Genomic DNA, 18,873 nt, shown 5'->3' with positions numbered 1-18,873 from the left:
ATCCCCACAATACACATTCTACTAACTTAATATCAGGTGTCCAGAATTCCAGAATATTGTTAAAAAAAAATAACAAATTTGTAAAGCATGGCACAAAAGTAAATTTAAGAACAGTTATTAAATTTTTCCTGAGTTCCATGTTCTAATCCATATGTTTTGAAGAAGAATCAAACATTAGTAATTTCAATTTTTTTTCAAATATGACACTTTAAGTTGTCCATAATGATACAATTAGGGGGGAATGTTGTTTCAAAAGAGGACAAAATAACACAAAGCAATTTTCTGTTACAATCACACGCAGGTTTAAGTGAAGGGTTTCTAGAGCAAGACTTGTCCTGGAATAAATCCTGGCTTCACCATTTACTCATTGTTTGACCTTCGCAGCGAGTTATTAATCTGTTCTGTGCCTGCTTTCCTCAGCTTTGGAGAGTTGATACACATACCTATACCTGAGCAGGCTGCTGTGAGAATTACATAAATAATGCACATCATATCCTTTTAACACAGAGCCTAGTATGAGGAATTTAAGTACCAGCTTACTGTTATTAATAGTAACTACAATCCCACTTTTATCAAAATGGATACATTAATCCTTGAGCAATTTAAATGAAGATGAAATTCAAAAAATAAAACAGCATATTGTGGATATCCAAAAACATATAATAAAAATGTGATTTTGAACTAGAATTTGTCTAGGCCTCCTTGTTTCTTTCCCTTCTCCTTGCTTTTATTCATAATTATTTGAGAGCTAGCACTGCTAGTTTATCACTACCAACATCAAAAGAATACAATCTAATAAATTCATTGTAATGCTCAGCAGATCTTATTTTTAAAAGTAGATGCAAAAATTTTGAAAAATTTGACCAGGAAACTTTGAAATATTCATTCATGACAATTATCTAAACTTTGTCCAGTCCCCACTAGATTATGTAATCAAATATCAATTCTAAAGAAGAGAATAATTTTTGAATCCTTGTAATATCACCTAACTTGGGAAGACAAACACTTCTCAGTCATCAAGGCAAAAATAAAGTAAATATAAACAACAACAAAAAAATTCATTCTACAGAAAAATACAGGCAAAGTATTTGTTGGATATTATTTTGTTACTACATGTTTTCATAGAGAATGCTGAAAGAAGACATGTCCTTAGCTTTTAATTATGTAGATCCTTGACAATCTTATCAAATGCACTTGGTTTTATTTAGAGATACAAAACAAAGTTTAAAAATAAAATACAGTAACAAAGAAAAGTAACAGTAATTGGCCCTCAACTGTTTTTTAACAAAAGCCTGACAGATACATTTCATATATCATATAATTCACCCATTTAAATTGTACAATCCAATGGTTTTCAGTATATTTGCAGATATGTGCGAACATTACCACAGTCAATTTTAGAACATTTTCAATACCTTGCGAAGAAACCTGGCACCCTTTAGGTATTACTCCCTATATAGCCCACAGCCCAAAGCAACCACTAATATACTTCTATCTCTAGATAGATATAGAATATATATTCTATATATATATAGATATAGAATACATATATCTATATGTATTCTATATACCATACTATATTCTATATACTCTAGATATAGAATACATATTCTATAGTTTCATATAAAAAGAATCAAATAGTATGTGGACTTTTGTGACTGGCTTTCTTTTTTTAAAATATATTTTATTGATTATGCCATTACAGTTGTCCCATTTCCACTCCATTATTCCCCTCCACCCTGCACACCCCCTCCCACCCGCATCCCCCACCACCCTTTAGTTAATGTCCAAGGGTCATACATACAAGTTCTTTGGCTTCTATATTTCCTATACTATTCTTAACCTCCCCCCGTCTATTTTCTACCTACCATTTATGCTACTTATTCTCTGTAACTTCGCGCCCCCCCCCCCCCCGTCTCCTCCTCCCACTCCCCCGCTGATAACCCTCCATGTGATGTCCATTTCTGTAATTCTGTTCTTGTTCTAGTTGTTTGCTTAGTTTGCTTTTTGCTTTTGTTTTTTGTTTAGGTTCAGTTGTTAATAGCTGTGAGTTTGTTGCCATTTTACAGTTCATAGTTTTGATTTTCTTTTTCTTAGAGAAGTCCCTTTCACATTTCATATAATAAGGGCTGGGTGATGATGAACTCCTTTATCTTGACCTTATCTGGGAAGCACTTTATCTGCCCTTCCATTCTAAATGATAGCTTTGCTGAATAGAGTAATCATGGATGTAGGTCCTTGCCTTTCATGACTTCAAATACTTCTTTCCAGCCCCTTCTTGCCTACAAGGTTTCTTTTGAGAAATCAGGTGACAGTCTTATGGGAACTCCCTTGTAGGTAACTGTCTCCTTTTCTCTTGCTGCTTGAAGATTCTCTCCTTATCTTTAATCTTGGGGAATGTAATCAGGATGTGCTTTGGTGTGTGCTTCCTTGAGTCCAACTTCTTTAGGACTGTCTGAGCTTCCCGGACTTCCTGGAAATCTATTTCCTTCACCAGACTGGGGAAGTTCTCCTTCATTATTTGTTGAAGTAAGTTTTCAATTTCTTGGTCTTCCTCTTCTCCTTCTGGCATCCCTGCGATTCAGATGTTGGAATGTTTAAAGATGTCCTGGAGGTTCCTAAGCCTCTCCTCATTTTTTTGAATTCTTGTTTCTTCATTCTGTTCTGGTTGAATGTTTCTTTCTTCCTTCTGCTCCATACTATTGATCTGAGTCATAGTTTCCTTCCCATCACTGTTGGTTCCCTGTACATTTTCTTTTATTTCACTTTTCTTTTTTCTTTAATTTTTATTGTTATTCAATTACAGTTGTCTGCATTATTTCACTTTTCATAGCCTTGATTTTTTCCTCTAATCTGTGACCATATTCAACCAATTCTGTGCACATCCTGATAACCAGTGTTTTGAACTCTGCATCTGATAAGTTGGCTCTCTCTTCGTCGCTTAGATGCATTTTTTTCTGGAGCTTTGAGCTGTTCTTTCATTTGGGCCATTTTTTTTAGTCTTGGCACATCTGTTTTGTAGTAAGGGGCGGAGCCTTAGGTGTTCACCAGGGCAGGGCATCACAGGTTGCTGTGTCGTGACACTGTCTGTGGGGGAGGGGTCCAAGAGGAACAGTATTGCTTGCTCTGCTCTCTGCTGGTTTTCAGTCGCTTCCCCCACTACCCACAAGCAAATTCAGCCCTTCTGGTGCTGATTCCTGGGTGGATGGGTGGATTTGTGTATGCTCTAGGACCCTGTGGGTCTCCAACGACCTCTCCTGTGAGGCTGGGAGTTTCTCCCGCTGCCGCCTCAACCCCCAAGGTGTTTTCAGTCAGAGGCTTTGAGGTTTAATTTCCCCACACTGGAATCTGGGTTGTCCAGTCTTTCTCACTCCCCAGTTGTTCCTCCTGGTTTATCTGCATGCGAATGTGGGACTGCCTGGTCTGCTGCCTTGCTGTGCGTCCTCTCCACGCGGCTTCCCATCTCCACCCCTCCTACCAGTCCGGATGAATGTTTCTTCTTTAACTCCTTGGTTGTTGGACTTCCATACAGTTCAATTTTCTGTCAGTTCTGGTTGTTTCTTGTTTTTAAATTTGTTGTCCTTCTTTTGGTTATGCGAGGAGGCACAGTGTGTCTGTTTATCTACTCTTCCTTCTGGGCCAGGAGTCCTGTGACTGGCTTTCTTCATTTAGCATAATCTTTTCAGAGTTCACCCTAGTTGTAGCCTGAACCAATACTTTACCCATTTTATCAATGAGATATACTCCACTGTAGGGACAGAACCCATTTGTTTCTTCATTCATCCACTGGTGGATATTTAGGTTGTTTCTACCTTTTGGCTACTGGGAATAATGCTGCTATAAACGTTTATATATGTTTTTATATGGACAGGTTTCCATTTCTCTTAGATATATGCCTAGGGGTAGAATTGGTAGATGATACGGTAACTGTTTACCCATTTCAGGAAGTACCTGTTTTCCAATGCGGTTGCATCATTTTACATCCCTTCCAGCAGTACATGAGTGATCTGGTTTCCCCTCATCCTCACAAAGGCTTGTTGTTATCTGTCTTTTTTTATTCTAGCCATCCAGGTGGGTATAAAGTGGTTTTGATTTACATTTCCCTGATAACTAATTAGTGGGCACTTTTTCACGTGCTTATTGGCTATTTGTGTATCTTTTTGGTAAAAATGCCTGGTCACACGCTTTGCTCACTTTTCAACTGGCCTAAAAATTCCTTATTTCTTTGCCCTTACCCGTGTGACTCATTGGCTGGGCATCATCCTGCAAAGCAAAAAGTCACCAGTTCAATTCCGGGTAAGGGCACATGCTTAGTTTGCAGCTTCAGTGCCAAGTCAGGGCATGTATAAGAGACAACTGATCGATGTTTCTCTCTCACATCAATGTTTCCATCCTTCTTTTTCTCCCTCCCTTCCCATCTCCCCAAAAAATTAATAAAATCTCCTAAACAAAATAATTCCTTATATCTTCTGGTTACCAGTCCCTAACCAAATACATGATTTGCAAGTATTTTGTCCCACTCTTTTGGCTGATGGTGTGCTTTGTAGCACAAAAGGTTTTTAATTTTCACAAAGTCCAATGTATGCATTTTTCCTCTTGTTACTCATGTTTTTGGTGTCCATCTAAAAGTTCCTTGTGAAATTCAAAGTCATAAAGATCTACCCCTATGTTTTCCTCTATAAGTTTTATAGTTTTTAAATATTGCATTTTAACTTTTGCATATAGCTATCCAGTTGTCCCAGAAATATTTGTTGAAGAATTTTGGCATCCCTGTTAAAAACCAGTGATCATAGGTTTATGAATTTATTTCTGGACTCTTGATTCTATTCTATTGGTCTATAATGTCTTTGTCCTTGTGCCATTACCACAGTCTTAATTACCTCAGGTCTGTATTAAGTTTTAAAATCATAAAGTATGAGTTTTTCTAGTTTGTTCCTTTTCAGGGTAGTTTTGGGTATTTTAGGTCCCTTGTAATTCTCCAAGAATTTTACAATCAGTTTGTCAATTTTTGCAAAGAAGTCAGAAGGAATGCTGATAAGGATTGTGTTGAACGTATGGATCAGTTTAGGGAGTATTACCATCTTAACAATGTTAAGTTTTCTGATCTATAAACATGTATTTAGTTTTTCCATTTAGGTCCTCTTTAATTTCTTTCAAAGAAGAAATTTAAAGTATAAGTTGTTTAAATTATGGTTTTCAAAGTGTAAGTTCTTCTTTTGTTAAATTTGTTAGAGTATTTTGTTCTTCTTGATGCTAACACGAATAAAAGTGTTTTAATAACTTCATTTTCAGATTGGCTCTCCATTCTTTAACAATGTAAAAGTGTATATATGATTGTCTCTAAGAGTCACCATGTCTAGAAGATTAAAAGCAAATTAATTTTCTAGAAGAAACACCGCCTTTCCTGTTACCAAGGACCATGAAACATTTCTTCTCTTCGTCTTCATAAAGATGATTCTATGTAAATAGACATAAAACTTCCTGAACAATACCTCCAACAATAAATATACTATAACACCCAAGAAAGGAGACTGACTCAAAATCATGTGTGAAGCCATTTAAAAAATATAGATGTTCTGACTCTACCCTAAACCAAGATTTAAGGAAAAGGGATGGAGCAGGGCATATTAATTTAAAAATTATCTTGGCAATTTTGATGTTTGTAACTATACTAGGGGATTCACAAACCTAATTTCTGCAATTATAATTATCATGCAGTTTGTACAAATATGAAAAAATTATCCAAAAGCACCAAATTTACAAAAAGGTAAAAATTATCTTAAACCATAACAATTATGTTTTCTTACTTACTAGGTGATTTGTTGAGGCTCATCTTCTCGACGGGTTTTGCTAGCTTGGGTTTCTTGATAAAGGTTCCACTGGTCTTATTAAATGGCTGCATCATTTTTCTCTTTATTCCTCTTGTAGCAGCAACTGTCACATTGGCGGATTTGTTTTGGTAGTCAACAACAATTCCAGGTCTATGAATGCTTCCAAAATCACTCATATGCTGCAAATTTGTGAAATCAAGAAATATTTATTAGCATAACATCCAAAGATAAAGAATGAATTCATATAAAATTTACATGTTATCTATCTAATAATTTTTACCTGAAAATTCCCCAAAATGTAACTAAATTTTACATGTCCACTCTGAACAGTGAAAAACTTTGTAAATTATTACATGAACTCAAATCCAGTGAATTAATGCTTTTATTCCAGTAGAAGAAATATGGATATTTCCTACCTACTTTTTATTTTTACAATTCAAAATTACTTGAGATCATAAATAGCATATGTGCCTGTCAAAATATTACCACTTGTACAACTCTCTGACAACTCCTCTTCAGAGTTCCTAGTTGGTATTTTCCCATAAAAAGACCTTAAAAGAAATCTTTATTGTACTAAATGCTGGCTTAAAACTAAGAAACACAAAGAAGAGCATATTTGAAGTTTAAAGTAAAAAAAGATCCAGAAATCATTTAGGATTTATCCCTGTTGAAAAAGGGAATGAGAAGGCGAGATGGAACATTAGTATGAAATAGGAGAGTTAAAGCATAACCATGCATCAACTTCCAAGACACACTTCAGATAAAGAATTGCATCTGACGTTCCATTCACATTCTTACCTAGAGAAACATATTCTGACCCAGAAGCCTGAGAAGCAAAAGTTTACAGATGAAGAGTCATGCAACCAAACGACTCTGTGTCCCTTCCTCTTCTCTTATCATTAACTATAACAAAATCCACTACACCAAGAGGCCACATGTCCATGGGGATTTGTTCTGCTAACCTTACTTTTAGAAGATAAAGATTGAGGAGTAATCTGAAGAGAAGGATCCAATGGGAATTGTACAAGTGAAGATTAAAAAAGAAAATCCTATTTGTTCATCTACTTCACTAACAGGAGGAAAGAAAGAAAGTCCATTCAGACTAGAATGGTGAATACAAAGCTCAGGAATACCTGGTTTTCTATTTTGAAACAAAATTGATATTTGAAGTCTCATTAAGAAAAAAATCATTTGCCTATAAAGTAATATACAGCATGCAAAATGTTAAGTGCTTTCAGATTTCACCCCAACTATTTTCAATTAACCTACAATCATAAAGTATGGTGAAATAGCAACATAATCAGTTGCTTACATGTATGTTAGGCTTATAATACCTATCTAACCTAGTAGACTTGAATAAATTAGTGTTTCCAGGTAATATATATAGTCATATCAGAAAAATCTTCATTATCTATCCATTAAAGGTGCAATGCATTTTACATAAGAGTTAACTGTTACAAATGCAAAATTCCTAAACAAGTTTGACATACTACACTGATGGACCAAAAGCCAATGAACAGTAAAAAACATGTACCCTACTACACTTTTTATCAGAAATACTTTCTTCTGCAAAGAGAATATTAAGAGCAACTGACTCAGAAAAAAACATTTCTCACATTATAGCAAAAATACAATATTCTTTATATGACCAAGCTACATAATAACTCCATAATCTACATACACTTACTAAGTAAAATTTCACATTAGTCAAGTTACCTAAGAACATAGGCATAATCTTAACACTGTATACCCTGAAATCAAACACTTGAAGACTATTATATCTGCCCATTTAAGCAATAATTTGCAAAATACTACTTCCTAGAAAGGAGCCATAAACCTGTACACATAGGAAATTATTTTTCAATAGTAAAACTAATGACACAGGAAAAATAGAACACCCAGTAATAGGACATATTGTAGGAGTGTGAGTTAGCAAAATTATACTGACCACAAGTCACTCTACAACCTATTATACGTATCAACTTCTTCACCATGTAAACGAGGCTAAACTACCCTCACCTATCACCAACTTTTAGTCTCTTGTGTTTAATGTAAAATATGGAGCTTTGAAGAAATTCTACCTGCTAGAGTTTAGCAGCAAACTATAAACATTTTATCATACATTGCACCTTTAACCTACTCGAAACTCCAAAAGGGTTCAGTTACCTTTTACAAAAATCCAGGAACTGTCCCACCAGCAAAACTGCTAGTGTTCACAAGGTAAAATGCAACTCCTTTTAACCCCTTTTAGACCAAACCTAACATCCTCACCTTTTTATTAAAGGGAGATTTGGCAAAACTTATAAACAATCATCTCACACTGCAACTTATTTTCTGAGGTGCTGGAGAAAGTCTTACAGGCAACCTAAAGATTATGCTTATGACTCAGTTTTTCTTCAAAATACACTGGGATGAACAGTGTTTATTCTAATTGAAAACCATGGTCTTGAAAGGGTTTAAAAGAGTGACTAGTGAAAAGAATCTGAAAGATTCTGTTGTACTTACTCCTCGGCCTCGGCCTCTGCCTGTTGATGGTCCTCCAAAAGCATCATAGTTTCTGCTTCCAAACGTACTTTCAGGATAAGCAGGCGTTCCTCTCCCCCGAGAGCCTACAGGTGCAGGCTTCATATGGGGTGAAGAAAAACTGCTGTAGGAAGAGTAATTCTCTCTTCCTCTGTCCTCCATAAACCCAGGCCTCAATTTTGAACGGGAGTAAGGTGCTTCCCAGCTAGACCCGCCCTGGTTTCTACCTCCGAAAGAGTCAAGGCTATTCCGGTAGGAGCTCTCAAATCGACCACCATAACTACCTCCGAAGCGGCTTTGTTCGGGTTCATTAAAACCATAGCCAGATCTGTACAGATCTCGCCCACCCAGAGAAGACCTGGAGTCGTAAGACTCATAAGGTCCAAACCTGGAAAAGTTGCACAGTGAGGGAAAAAACAAAAGTAAGCTTACTAATGTTAGACAATTCAAAAGACAAATTATCAGATGACATTTATCAACTAAAATTCATTTACACCATACTGGTTTGCACAATTCTACTTTTGTTCACACTTGATTAGGGCTGGGCAATTCAACATGAGACCAGATAGAAAGCTACCTGAGTCAGTTTTTGTACATGAATTGAGTTAAATAAAAGTTAGCTTAAAAATCTGCCTTATAGCAGCTTTTCTATTTTATTAAAAAGATTCGTCTGTAATTATTTAAGCCCAGCCCTAGTCTTAGAAAAAGTTATTTGCTGAAATTCACAAACTACTCAAACTTTCTTTGAATCCATCCCCAACATTGCAAAAAAACAAAATATTTACAGTGTTTTGGGCTTTCAATAGGGACACAAATTAAAGACTACACAGATGTAGGCTATTTGTGACACAGGAGAGACCCTTTTGCACCCTCAGTAATCTATATCACAAAACTGCTTCATAGTTTTTGTAGTAGTCAAAATTTAGAGAAGTATCTCTTGTTACAAAATTTGACAACCTGCCAAACTTTGGCTAAGGTCAATAATCAATCCTCGGTTGCTTTTCACTTACAGAATAGTAAATCTAACAAATCTAGAAGGATAAGCACATAAAATAGAACATAAAAGTAAACCACCACCAACATATATCCTCTGCATATGAATATTCAAGGCAGATGAGAAAGAATCCATTTTATACTGTCTTCAATTACTTGAAAAATTATTTCCTGGCAGGAAATTATCACATAAAACTACTCTAAAAAAAGGGGGAGCACACAGTCTCCTCAAGGTTTTAATAGTGTCAACAGAAGAAACAAATCATCTTGCCTCTCACAGATCCAAAGTATACTTGATACCTTACAACATAGTTTTATAAAGGCCCACAATTACACATGAGATAAACAATAACATCTACATAATTTATACATATTACATTTACAATGTAACAAGGCAATAACTGATATGTTAAAACATTTAAATGTTACATTACTTCAATTATTTACAGATCGCTAAATAGAAGGTACTATTTACTTCCAAATCCTAGTAACCATATAAAAATTATATTCTTTCCAACTACATTTTTCAAAACATCTCTCATATAAGCAAAATTGTCAGAACTGTTCATTTTCTTGATTTTTCTCTACTATAAACCATAGTGGCACACTCGAAGCAGAAAGAAAAGTAAGCATCATTTAGTCCATCCTTAAGGAATCCGGATCCTTCAATTTATGAAGAAGGACAATAGTTTCAAATGTTTCCTAACTAGTTTTATTGTTATTTAGTAGGAATCTTTGTGTCTCAAAAAGTAAATCCCCTTTGCCTGAAAAATGGTCAATCCTAAAGCCTGTAGTAGTTCAACTAGGTTTAAGCTTTCCACAGCATCAACAGCAAAATACAAATACATTCTAAACTCCAGTGCATTAAGCTAAGCAAAAATTGTAGTATTCATGGCTTAAACACAATGATCCTAGCCTACAGCACGAGTGCTTTGGGTGTCAACAGTACCTGCCAATAAATAACCTAGACACGATATGAAGAACATTTTCATTATTATAATATGCTCTTACTACTTACTTTAAAATTAAAATGAAAAGAATAGCTATCTTAAAAGTTTCTTAGAAACTGAATGTGGCTAGGCTAGTTCAGTTAAACCCATTCTAGTCAAAGACTATCCTGCTGCTTTATATAGCACCCAACATTAGGAAAGATTTTTCAGAAATCATTAAGAAAAAGCTTCATATATAATATTTCCAGTAACGTTTTTATATCATTTGTTCAGGACATTCTGATTGACAGGAGTTAAAACTAAAAGAAGTAAATAAAAGAAATATTCACTGCTAAAGACAGAAAATCTTAACACTATTATATAGAGAATCTTAACACTATTATATATAGTTAGTTATCTGAGGTTCCTGAAATGTCTGCCAGTGATTCTGAGATAATTTTTATAACCCTTAGTTAACATCTTTAAACATTTAAGGTGATTATTCAATAACCAAACAGTGAAGTTCAAGTATCATAACATGCCTAAAGAATTCTTAAACTAAAATATCCAGAATCTTATAGTCTTCTAACTACTTGGCCAAGTGATCAAGCAATTTACCTGCTACCCCCACCACCACCACTGTGATTGTCCATGCCATATGACTGGTTTAGGTAGGAGTCCATGGATCTTTGACCCCCATAGGATCCATGGCCATAGTCACGATCCATCCCTATAAAGAGTTTAAAAAGAAAAAAATTAAATGATGCTCACCTTTACTGGCACCCAAAAGAAGAATTTTTAGATAAATATCCTTGAATGCCAGACCTCCATAAGATCCAGGGCCATAATCACGATCCATTCCTAAAAGAGTCAATAATAAAAAATTGGTAAAATATACTGCTCTATTCGGGAATCTTTATATAAAACACAAGATATTCATATTAATCATCTGAGAAAATAACTCATCAGTAACATTAAGCTAAAGTCACACTAGACATTGAAAAAAAACACACAGATAATTTACTGAAAATTCAAATTTGCTTTAGAAACCTAATGTTTCAAAGAATGGCATTAGCAACTAAAAAGTTCTATTAGAATTATTTTCAATTTAACCAATATTTATTTGACTAGCATGCTACTATAAGGCCAGCATTAGATACTACAGAGTACATATTAATAATAAAAAGTTACTATTCTCGAGAAAAACCAGTATTTAAAAATGTCAAAAGGGAAAATTTTTGTTACAAATATAGTGTTCTGCATCAATCTGCTCTCTAAATGTCTAACGACCCAGAAGCAACCACATTTTCTATTAGCCAAATAAAGTAATTTAGTAATTACTTTATGTAGTAATTTAGTTCTATAGAAGTTTATACAGAACTTTATATAGTAATTTATATACAACTTTACTATATAAAGTAATTGAAAGTTATTTTTACAAAGTTAAAATCACAGAGTGGGGCCAATCTATGGTACTGTGCCTCTAAATAATTACTTAACAAATATTTAAATCCTCAAATACTTTGAATAAGGAAATTAATATAAATTGTAGTATTGCACATACTAAAATAGTCAAATACAATAAGAGTACTAAGAATATTTTATTACACTGCAATTCTACTTCTATTTCAAGATCTAACATAAAAAATAAATACAAGGTAATAAAATAAATTTATTAGGATTATAAAAATGACAATATTTAAAAACCATTTAGAATGTGTTTCCTATAAAGTACTTTAAAATCCTTCATTAGTAACCCTCCCCAAATTTTATGCACTAATAAATGCAATAGTATACACAGAGCAAATACTTTAATATATATTTTCTGAAACATTCAATACATTTTGGACTTCCAGTCAGATAGAAGTGTAGGTAGATAATTTTCACTGCCCTGTGCAACCACAGAAAGAATTACAACTAAATCTCAAAACAAGTAACACGCAAGCCCTGACTGGTGGAGCTCAGTGGAATGAGCGCAGGCTGTGAACCAAATGGTCGCCAGTTCAATTACCAGTCAGGGCACATGCCTGGGCTGCAGGCCAGGTCCCCAGTAGGGGGCGCACAAGAGGTAACCACACATTGATATTTCTCTCCCTCTCTTTCTCCTCCCTTTCACCTCTCTCTAAAAATAAATACCTTAAAAAAAAAGGTAACACCCAGAACAGTCACCAACCAAGGATTTAAAGAAGCCACATTGGGTAGCAAGGGAGGAGGAGAGGAGGGGCAGACTCGGACAGAAAGGCAAGAAGACACACTGTTGTGGGAAGAGGCGGCAGTGACAGCAAAATGGGCAACAGCTGTCCCACATTCACCAGCCCACATTCACGTGTGGTGGATAAAAATCAGGAGGGATACCTTGGGAGCCAGTAATCCCATCCCCAGGCTACAATGCACAGCCCAGAGTTCCAGCACCAGAATGATAAACCCCCCATAACTTCTGGCTATAAAAACCAGAGGGGGTTGGGGTAGCGTAAGACACTGCCAGATTTTCAGGAAACTCCCCTTAAAGGGCTCACAAAACATATGCAAACCAGCCCACTCTGGGATTTAACACCAGGGCAAGAGCTGGAAGGGTGTCAGTTACATATGGGGAATGGGTGAAGAGATGGGGTGAGTGCCCAGGAAACCTCCAGAAGCCAGGCAGAGGCACAGTTCCCTCACTTGGCCCTCCTCCCACACAGAGCCACAAAGCTATGAAGCAGTCTGCCCCACACTAGCAATAAACTAAGGCTCCGCCCCCACACATTTTACAAGTGACTTTTTTATAACAGGCCATGCTACTAAAACAGGGAGTCAACGCAGCTCTACCTAATACACAGAAACAAACACAGGGAGGCTGCCAGATTGAGGAGACAAAGAAATATGGCCCAAACGAAAGAGCAGAACAAAACCCAAGAAAAAGAACTAAACAAAATGGAGGTAACAAATCTATCAGGTGCAGAGTTCAAAACACTGGTGATCAGGATGCTCAAAGAACTCATGGAGTACAGCAACAAAATAAAAATGACACAGGAAGAAATGAAGGTTACAAGTAAAATAAAAAAAAATCTACAGGGAACCAACAGTGGAGGAGATGAACCCAGGATTCAAATCAATGATTTGGAACATAAGAAATAAGCATTCAACCAGAATAGCAAGAAGAAAAGAGAATTAAAAAAAACAAGATAGCATAAGGTGCCCTGGGACATCTCCAAAGGTACCAATATCCGAATCATAGGGACGGCAGAAGAAGAGGAGAAGTAAGAAATTGAAAACTTATTTGAAAAAATAATGAAGGAAAACTTCCCTAATTTGGTGAGGGAAATAGACATGCAAGGCTAGGAAGAATGGAGAGTCCCAAACAAGTTGGGTCCAAAGAGGACACCAACACAACATAATTAAAATGCCAAAGGTTAAAGATAAAGAGTGAATCTTAAAAGCAGCAAGATAAAAGCAGAGTTACCAACAAAGGAGTTCCCATAAGAATTTCAGTTGATTTCTCAAAAGATACTTTGCAGGCAAGAAGATACTGGCAAGGAGTATTCAAAGTCATGAAAAGCAAGGACCTACAACATGGATTACTTTATCCAGCAAAGCTGTCTCTTAGAATGGAAGGGCAGATAAAGTATTTCCCAGACAAGGTAAAGCTAAAGGAGTTCATCATCACCAAGCCATTACTATATGAAATGTTAAAGGGACTTATCTAAGAAAAAGAAAATCAAATCTATGAACATTAAAATAACAACAAATTCACAACAACTGAATCTAAAATAAATCAAACTAAGCAAACAACCAGAATAGGAACAGAGTCATAGATATGGAGATCATTTGAGAGTGTGACTCACTTCTCAGTGAGTCCTTTGCCAGCTACTCTAAAATTCTTCCTCACACACACAATCATCATCATCATCATCCTTCCCTGCACTATTTTTCTCCCTAGCAATTACCATCTTACATATGTTACTTCTTTACTATGTTCACTGTACATTTAATCCTACTAGACTGTCAGCTCCAAAAGGGCAGGAGTATTTGTCCATTTTGTTCACTACTGTATTGCCAGCTCCTAGAATAATATCTGATATACAGCAGTCACTCAAAAAAATATTTAAGTGAAATCAAATTATATCCCTGAAATTAAGTTCCTCATTTATAAAATGTAGATAACCCAGACCTCAAAGTGTTGTCAAGCATTTGTGTTTAACCAGAGATGCATTTCACAATCATTCAGAGTACTTTTTCATAACATACACAGCTAGGGACCATTTGCCCTACAAGATTCAAGGGGATCACCCTCATATAAGAACCACTGTTGGAGCCAAAATTAAAAGAAAAAATAGAAGTACTAATATTAGTGATAGAAATTTCTGAAGCTATTTTTGCAACACTGTACATTAAGAAAATAAATTTTTGGCCCAGCATTTCTAAGTCCTGTATTTAGACATTAAATCCAACTCTTTAATAACTTCTATGGGAGATCTTGACCTTCTATCCTTCCAAATCACTTTCTTAAGTAAAATCACTAGTCCTTCTCACTTCAGTTTAAAATCTTGGATTCATTTTTATTCACCCCTCCCAATTACCTACTCACTACTAGTTAGCCTACAAGTTCTGCTAATTTTCTCCTGAAATGTCTTAATATTTTTTAAATTACTATTTTCACCTCCAAGTCCAGGGTCTTAAAATCATTATACCTAAATTTATGAAATAGCTTTCTAGATAACTTTCTAATTTTCAAACTAACCTATATGTGGATGCAAATTAAACTTCCTTTGGTAATTTTATTAGGTCACTCTCCTGCTCAGTAAGGTAATTTTCAGCACTCAATAGACAGGATGGGGCAAAAGTAGGTTTAGAGTTATTCATATGGAAAGTAATACAATAATTAATAAATAATAATACAAGAATAAATTCTGTGTTTCATGTACTTACAGTTGTAAACCTACTTTGACCACCCTGTATATTGAATACTTCCTACATAGTGAGCGATTTTAGTACACATCAAACCCAAAGTTTCTCTAAATTCTGAGAGATGATAAACAGAAGTCAACTGGATGGTAATTATTCCCATGAAATGATATAGTCTCCTTTGTTTAGTAGTATATTTGCTTCAGTTTTATTTTATGAATGTATTATGTTCTGTACAGCAATTGAATTTTGTATTTCTCTAACAATTAGAATTTTAATTCCACTCCCTGGGGTCCTTCATGCAATGTTTTTTAAAATCTTTTTGATTTGTTCCATGTTCTTTTCTGCATAATCATCCTGTCTAGAAGAGCCTTAACTTTAGGAAACTATCAAGAGTTTGTACTCTGCATACCTCTCATGATTTTATCTAACTCTGTAGTCACAACTCCAACATCATGTTTATGTTAATAAATAACCAGGCTTTTTCATGTGCTCCTCTAGGCAGTTCTTTAAATACTGACACATTTAAACACATTAAAGCAAATGACCTCAAAAACAAGGTCAAAATATATTACAACAGAAGCAATATAGAACCAAGCCAATAATCCATTTAATCTACATTACTCAAACCAAAGCCTCTAATTCAACAAAAATATGTCAGCCGGTTTCTTGTAACTCATCACTCAGAATGCAGTCAGGGCCTTTTGGAATAAATTAAAGGAATCACAATTCAAAGAAAACAGAGTCGAGCTAATATGAATAGCCTTAACTTTTTCTAATCCCAAATTCCCTAATTCAAATACTAAATATAGTATGCTAACATTAATCCTAAGTGATACATCAAGAGAAAAAAAAAAAAAACCAACACTGACTGAAACAAGGTAGAACTGGCATTTTACTTGGTACTTTATATGCATGAAAAGAAAAACTGAAATGTATCACCTAACATTTAAGAGCAAATGAAAAAGGATACTCACCATTAAAACCCTGATAAGTATTCCTGCAAGCAGAGTGTGTGTAACAATCTATGAAGACACATTAACAGGAAAGAATTAGTGCAATATTAGCAAAAATCTGAAATTACATACCCATCTATTTAAAAGAAACACAATTTTTTACAAAACTGTCAGTGACTCAATTATTCACAAAAGTGGAGTATAATTACAAGTATTTCATATGGGAAAACATGTCTCTCTTTCTCTTCACCATCCCTAAGAGGCAGGTTTATCATCCAAATTATGGTAATGTAAAACTTAGTTTAAAACACTTAATATATAAGAACAGCCAAAAGAAAGGATCCAGTACTGATTTATACAAAGTAACAAAAGGAAAGGCAAATACATTAAATTATGTATTAAATAATGCAAATATAAGGACATCTGAGAATTGATTCCATGCAATTTATAATTTTTTCAAAGTTAATATTTATCACTTAATTTACTCTCTAAAGATTTCAGAATCTTATTTGAGAAATGTATATGCCTATATGTGTATGTGCGCGCTGTATCTATCCAGGATGTGACATAACCCAAAACCTTATTAGCAATTTCCCTGTCAAAACTAATTTAGCAATTGTCAAAGTCTTTAGTTAATTTTACTAATAAACACTGAAAGAAAGGAATTTAATACATTGGTCTTTTTGATACAACAGAATCCAGCTCCCCATGGGATCCACATGGGATTAGATTCAGTCATATTTTTAGTCAAATATCATCTCCCAAAATATAGTGTGATGGGGTGAAAATGGGGCATGAAATAGGGTATTTTACCATTTACACTGTTTGGAACTGTAGGTACATGGTGATAATAGAAAGCAAACATACAGTTTTATGATTTTTTTTCAATTCTCTACAGAAAATGGATTCCCTTAGGTGGGGATCGGCCCACTCTAATTGCTCCCCAACCCCTCCCCCACCTTAGTATCTTCGTCTGTACCTGTACCTTGGGTTTTGGTAGTCATCAAACTCTGATGTGAAAACACAGTAATACATTTTTAAATTTAATTCCCAACTCTAGCACTTCAACTATTCATACAGTTTAAAAGTATCTATATCAAAATGAGTCAAAGATCAACTAAAACAAAAACACCAGTTTGTGCTACTTAATAGCTGACCTTTCTATTACAAAGTAACTTAAAAGTATCCACAAAAGGGTTACACCAGTCCATTTTTATACACTTAGATTTGGCAGACCTCTTTGTGGCAGGAAATCAAAGATCAAAAGTTCATTTATTAACACTCACATGCTGAGATCATACCACATTCAATGTTAAAGCTTTGGGGGTTGGGTTTTTTTTTGGGGGGGGGGTTGTTTGGGTTAAAGGCTAACAACTAGTTCTTAGTGAACTGTTTTATTTAGAAATGCCTGGTTACTCAGGATTAAACCCAATTTAATCATTCAAGCCCCCGTTCACGTCTCCCTAATGCTGTCGTCGTTTTTACACTCATTTTATCTTGACACCAATCCCTATCCAAGTTGGGCAAGTTTCAAAGACAAGGTGAAGACCGAATTCTTTTACGCTGTGAGCCTGTGCAAGTGGTTGAACTGGAGCGCGAGACCGCCCAAAGGCGCCGCTGAGGTGCAGTCATTCAAGCAGCGAGCCCGAGCCGGCGGCCGCGGGCAGGTCCGAGTCGGCGGGGCCTGTGTGCCGGAACTCGAGCCTGAGTCCCCTCCTCACACAGCCCGGAGGGAGGCGCTCCGGCCCGGGCCCCCCCACGCCAGGGGCGGACGCCCAGGCCAGTCCGCGCGCCCCAAACGCCTCCCCCCGCAATCTGAGTGTGCAGATACCTGCCCACACTCTGCACTCGGAGACGCCCTCCGAACTCGTCCTAAACTAAGACGAGCAGCACTGCCGCGGGGCGCCAGCCTCCCAAAACTGCCCCTGGGCTTGAGCATTCACCAAACGGACGCCCCGGGCCGCCGCCTCGCTGGGGTGCCGGCCGAGCGAGCGCGGCCCCGCCGGCCCCCCGGCCGGGCACCGGGAAGTTGGGAGGCGCCGGATCAGCCTCCGCGCGCCCGGGCCGAGTGCAGCGGCCGCGTCCTTCCCCGCCCAGGCCGGCGCGGGCTCCCGGGTCCCAGCGGACTGCGGGCGCCGGGGGCGCGGGGGGCACCGGGGCGCGCGGTGCCCACGGAGGCCGAATCCCGGCGCTGGGCCCGCGGCGAATGCGCGGGCGGCCTCCGGGCCCGCAGAACAAAGCCCACACGGCCATCTTGAGACGGTAAACAGACCCCCAGCGCAGGCCACCCGCCTCCTGCCCACCGCGGCCACCAGCCAGGGGCGGCGCTTACCGTCCTCGAAGTCCATGGCGGAGGCTCCGGGCCGACAGCCTCGGCGGCACTGGGCTGAGTGGCGGCCGGCAGCGAGCGTCGGGGACCCGCGTCTCCACACTACAAGTCCGCGCGACCGAAAGCGACGCTACCGGCCCGGGAGCCGCAAGCCACAGCGAGGTTGGGGGTGGGGCCGGGCGGCGCTGCGTGTCGTCGTAGTTCGGCCTAATGATTGGTTGACGTGCACTAGTGGGCGGGACTTCGACTGGGGGCGGGAAGCAGGTCCGCTGTCAAGCTCCCAGGTGCTGACCCTCTTGGAGCCGCAAGGAGGAACGTAGGTAAAAGACCGGAGCGCCGACGCCGACTGGGGTCGCGGGAAAGCTAGCTACGCGTTCTGGAAGGTGAGGCTGCGGCCCGCCATGTTTGATCCTGGCAAGAACGAAAGG

At 37.5% G+C, this 18,873-nt stretch overlaps 1 protein-coding gene across 3 annotated transcripts in view; it reads right to left on the bottom strand.

The window, feature by feature from the left end:
* The window catches only part of ZNF326 (zinc finger protein 326), a 43,609-nt gene extending 24,997 nt beyond the window's left edge, over positions 1-18,612 (bottom strand). The window contains exons 1-6 of one of the 3 annotated variants that reach the window (XM_024565403.3): positions 18,449-18,612; positions 16,138-16,185; positions 11,102-11,137; positions 10,895-11,006; positions 8,337-8,742; positions 5,812-6,010 (exon numbers count right to left, since the gene is read on the bottom strand). In XM_024565403.3, coding sequence (XP_024421171.2) covers positions 5,812-6,010; positions 8,337-8,742; positions 10,895-11,006; positions 11,102-11,137; positions 16,138-16,185; positions 18,449-18,464 — 817 coding nt within the window. In that variant the 5' untranslated portion in view covers positions 18,465-18,612. Of the gene's footprint in view, positions 1-5,811; positions 6,011-8,336; positions 8,743-10,894; positions 11,007-11,047; positions 11,138-16,137; positions 16,186-18,448 lie in introns of those variants that run through there. The other 2 variants (XM_024565405.3, XM_045199481.2) reach the window with 2 other exon arrangements.
* Between the last annotated feature and the right edge of the window lie 261 nt (positions 18,613-18,873).

This window comes from Desmodus rotundus, chromosome 3 (assembly GCF_022682495.2).
Source record: "Desmodus rotundus isolate HL8 chromosome 3, HLdesRot8A.1, whole genome shotgun sequence".
NCBI classification, from domain to species: Eukaryota; Metazoa; Chordata; class Mammalia; order Chiroptera; family Phyllostomidae; genus Desmodus; species Desmodus rotundus.
This window is presented reverse-complemented; position numbering and strand designations above follow the sequence as displayed.